The 4,218-nt window shown below is 51.3% G+C and overlaps 1 protein-coding gene across 1 annotated transcript; it reads left to right on the top strand.

The window, feature by feature from the left end:
* The first annotated feature begins 210 nt into the window (after positions 1-210).
* TNNC1 (troponin C1, slow skeletal and cardiac type) lies at positions 211-3,526 on the top strand. Its single transcript, XM_080926150.1, has 6 exons — positions 211-317; positions 1,715-1,745; positions 1,956-2,102; positions 2,458-2,572; positions 3,071-3,207; positions 3,317-3,526. The coding sequence occupies exons 1-6, from the start codon at positions 294-296 to the stop codon at positions 3,346-3,348; spliced, it is 486 nt and encodes a 161-aa protein (XP_080782276.1). The 5' UTR covers positions 211-293; the 3' UTR covers positions 3,349-3,526.
* The last annotated feature ends 692 nt before the right edge of the window (positions 3,527-4,218 follow it).

Below are 4,218 nucleotides of genomic sequence, written 5' to 3'. Positions count from 1 at the left end.
AAAAGCAATACATTCTTTTTTTCTTGAGACTTCCCTGGGGGCATCTGGGGAGTACATGGCAAGAGACCTGATCCTTGCAGTCCTTCATAGTCCCTGGCCCTAGGAAGAGGATACAGGGACTTTGGCCAGCCTGAGATTACAGGGGACCAGGGAGGGGGTGGAGGATATTCCAGGCAGTGGTGGGCTGGGCTGGGAATGCAGCAGGAGGTGGAGGGAGGCAGGGCTATTTAAGCCCAGGCTGAGGGCTGGCTGGCTGGCAACCCCAGTAGCCTGTCTCAGGAGCTGCAGCTAGCATGGATGACATCTACAAAGCTGCGGTGAGATATGAATCTTACAGAGGTTGGGGTGGGTAGGGCCATTGGGGGTTCACTCGTCTAAGAATGGGGGGCAGGGTTACCCTAGGCAAGTGATTGAGGACTCAAAAGGGTCCCCACTCACCTGTAGCCCAGCCCCTCAAGATGACATTTGCGGGATGCAGAAAAGGTAGCAGTTTTGGGGTTTGTCAGTGTGGCTAGAGGGTGTGGTTTGGGCTTTCAGCATCCTGTGTCTCCCTCTGTCTCCTCACTGTCTTGGCTGAGTTTGTGTTTCTATTCTTTAGACATCTTTTGGCCTTTCTCGAGGTCTTTCCATCTTTGTTCCTTCCTCACTGTGTCTCTGAGTCGCTGTCTTTCTGTGTATCTGCAGACCCCCTTTTCCCCCTTCTATTTCTCACAACCTGCTTCTTACATGCTCAGATCTGCCACTCTCCTCTAGCCCCTTAGCTGGCTGAAGAGGCTTTGGAAGTTGGGAGGTGATTGTGAGAGGGCTGGAGAACTTGAGTTCTGGGATGGGGAAGGTGTTTTGAAAGTACAGGCTTGGAGAGAGGTAAGGGAGAAGGAACAGACTGTTGAGAGCCCAGTCCCTGGCAGGCTCAGGGGTTAGGTAGGAGTTGAGGGTGATAGGAGTCAGGGCTAGAGAACAGTTGCCCTAAGACTCTTCAATTTCCTGGGGGCACTGAGAGGCTTTTGATATACCTGCTCCAGGGACAAGAAAATCCTAGCAAACAGCTGTTCCCAGGAAATTCTCTGCCAACCCCCGGAATATGACCCCACTTGTGAGCAGGGAAGGGCTGCAGCTGGTTCCTATGGTATCCTTGGCTATTTTGTAGGAGTCTGTGGAGCTGGAATAGGGGGGTGGCCCTCCACCCAGTGCCCATACAAGGCCTGGCGGGGCTGGGGACTAATTTTGGCTCCTGAGGCAGCACCAGTAGGCCAGGGGGGCAGATAACACTGCCCCACCCCCTGCATACCAACGTCCCCAGAACAATCACCAGGTTTAACTTTGTCCCCCTTTAAAAATAGCTCAGTGGCAACCCTGGTCAGGTTACAGTGGGTGGCTTTGCTCGCCCCCACGTTAGTTTTATTGTCTCAACCTGAGGGACAGCTGTCTCTCAGGCCACACAGCTTAAGTTTCATTAGGATGATCTAAAGGACATGGAATGGTCGTTGAGTATTGTTACTCAGGGCACCTTGGTCCTGGGAGGGGTGGCTGCCTGTCACCTTGGCCATAGCTCAGCCTCTGGGGCAGAAAAGGAGGACTGAGGACTTTTTCTGTACCCTGGAGTATATGCCTCCTTCCATTGTCATTCTTCCCACCTGTGGAATGGGGCAATCTCTACAACAGTCTCTGCCAAGGCCCAAGTCTGCATGGGTCCTGAGTCCCTTTTCCTCCCTAGGTAGAGCAGTTGACAGAAGAACAGAAGAATGGTAAGTGTCTTCCACTGAGGGGGAGCAGGGCGAAGTGGGGATGTCTTTCCAGGAAAGAATCCCAGACTAGAGGCTACAATCTGAGGGTTCTCTTTGTATGACCTCAAAGAGCTCTTGAAGGGAGGTGGACAATTTGCTGGTGGCCCCAGGGACCTGGATTTCTAGTGTCCTGGCTGCTGATCCAATCTTCTTGCCCTATGTTGGACACAGAGTTCAAGGCTGCCTTTGATATCTTTGTCCTGGGCGCGGAGGATGGCTGTATCAGCACCAAGGAGCTGGGCAAGGTGATGAGGATGCTGGGCCAGAACCCCACACCTGAGGAGCTTCAGGAGATGATTGACGAAGTAGATGAGGATGGTGAGTCCCTCATCCACTCCACTCTCCCTGCGTGTAGCAGCTAGGGTTCACTGGTCCAGGAGATACCCCCAATGTCTTAACCATCTCATGCAGAAACTTGGCAAGTAGCTCATGCTCTAATATCAAGAAGGCCGAGGCAGCAGAATTGCCGTAACTTTGAAGCTAGTCTGACTGGGTCACATAGAGAGCTCCAGGCCAGCTTGGGCTGCAGAACATGGTTCTATCTCCTACAAGAAGAGTGGGCAAAGGAACACAGTAGCCCTATAGTGTTGGTGTGTATGTATGTATGTGTTGGGGGGGGCCGCTGCCAGAACGCTAACCATTCTCTCCCTCTGGCCCTGCTGCCTACCCACAGGCAGTGGTACAGTGGACTTCGACGAGTTCCTTGTCATGATGGTTCGGTGTATGAAAGATGACAGCAAAGGGAAGTCTGAGGAGGAGCTGTCAGATCTCTTCCGCATGTTTGACAAGTGAGAACCCGTTTGGCTTCTGACCCTGACCCAAGCAGAGAGGAGAAAGGGATGGTCTCAGCTGGGCAGTAGTGATGCACATCTTTAATCCCAGCACTCAGGAGAGACAGAGGCAGGCGAATCTCTGAGTTTGAGGTCAACCTAGTCTGCAGAGTGAGTCCCAGGACAGCCAAGGCTACTCAGAAAAGTAAATACAGAGAATAACCAATTTTTAAAAAAAGATAATAAATAAACAGAAAAAAATTTAAAATGAAATGTAAATGAGTAAAATAACTAATAAAAAATGAAGAAAAAAAAAAAAAAAGAAAGAAGGAAAGAGTAGTCTCAGATCCCAGGCTAGATACCCTGCAGTCTTTGTTTTCCATCCTATGTGATAAGACACAGGAGGGCCGGTCTCCTGTCCTGCCTCCTGGGGTTGTATGTGTGGGGTGGCTCTTTCTCTCCTCCTCTTCCTCCTCCCCATCCTGGGCTCTGAGATGCCCCTTGCCCTCCCTGTAGAAATTCCGATGGCTACATTGACTTGGACGAGCTGAAGATGATGCTGCAGGCCACAGGGGAGACCATTACAGAAGATGACATTGAAGAGCTCATGAAGGACGGCGACAAGAACAACGATGGCAGAATCGACTATGACGGTGAGGGGTGGGAGGAGGGAGTGGGAGGAGGGGGTGGGAGGACTGACCCCTCTTCTTCATCCTTTGCTTGACTCTTACCGCTGACACATACATGGTCCTCTTTCCACAGAGTTCCTGGAATTCATGAAGGGTGTGGAGTAGACACTGATTTTGCACAGAGTTGCCTGTGTCTGTTCTCTCTCTCCAGCCAGACCCTGTGGTAGGAGTGCACCAGGGTTCTCTAGATTCTGAACCTGGTTGTGTCCTTGAAACCTTGGCCCTTCTGGACTCTTCTCGTTCCTGTCCTGGGGAACATAAATAAATCCTTGCTCCCCTGAGACCTGGTATCTTGCTCTGATTTTCCTGGAGTCACAGTCTTTTCTTGGGGTTCCCCCCTGCCCCATGACACCATTCCTATCGGGCTGGCTGCAGAACCTGTATTCTGACTGCTCAACCTACCTCTGAAAGAGCACGTCCATTAGGCCAGAGATACCTTGCTTTATACCCACTGATGACTGAGCCCTGCTGTAGCCCCAGAGCCTGCATTTTAACAAGTTCCTGGAGTTCATGAAAGGTGTGGAGTAGACATTTGACCTTCATTCAGAGTTGCCTTGTTCCCACTTTCCCACTGGGGGTGAACTATCAGGCAACAGATACTCTCTCAGGAGGGAAGCAGTTAGTTCAGAGGGCACTAGATGCTCCTTGGCACAGCAGCCTCTCCATCTTGTTTGGAATGAAGAGAAATCTCCTGAGACTCAGCAGACTTACAGTCTGCTATCTTCCTAGTGCCCTTCGGGTTTTTCGTCGGGAATATTGACTTGCGGGCTCTGGGGATTGTGCAGTTTGTCCCTCCCTCGAGTACTCATTTTACAGATGAGGACCCCATGGCCCAAAGAGCCAATGTCAACTGGAAAATTCGCAGGAGGACTCAGCTACCTTGCAGCCAACCAAGGACTCTATCTGACAGACCAGGTTCAAATAGACCTACTGTCTAGTTCCTTTGGCTCTCGAGGCCAGCCTCCAGTTACACCC

The sequence above is a fragment of the Micromys minutus genome (assembly GCF_963924665.1).
Source record: "Micromys minutus genome assembly, chromosome: 12".
Taxonomy (NCBI): Eukaryota; Metazoa; Chordata; class Mammalia; order Rodentia; family Muridae; genus Micromys; species Micromys minutus.
This window is presented reverse-complemented; position numbering and strand designations above follow the sequence as displayed.

Excerpts from the sequence above, each read along its gene's own strand:
- TNNC1 (XM_080926150.1), top strand. The coding sequence starts at position 294 with ATGGATGACATCTACAAAGCTGCG. Across the intron at positions 1,746-1,955 it reads GACAGAAGAACAGAAGAATG|AGTTCAAGGCTGCCTTTGAT; the intron begins GTAAGTGTCTTC and ends TGTTGGACACAG. Across the intron at positions 3,208-3,316 it reads TGGCAGAATCGACTATGACG|AGTTCCTGGAATTCATGAAG; the intron begins GTGAGGGGTGGG and ends CTCTTTCCACAG.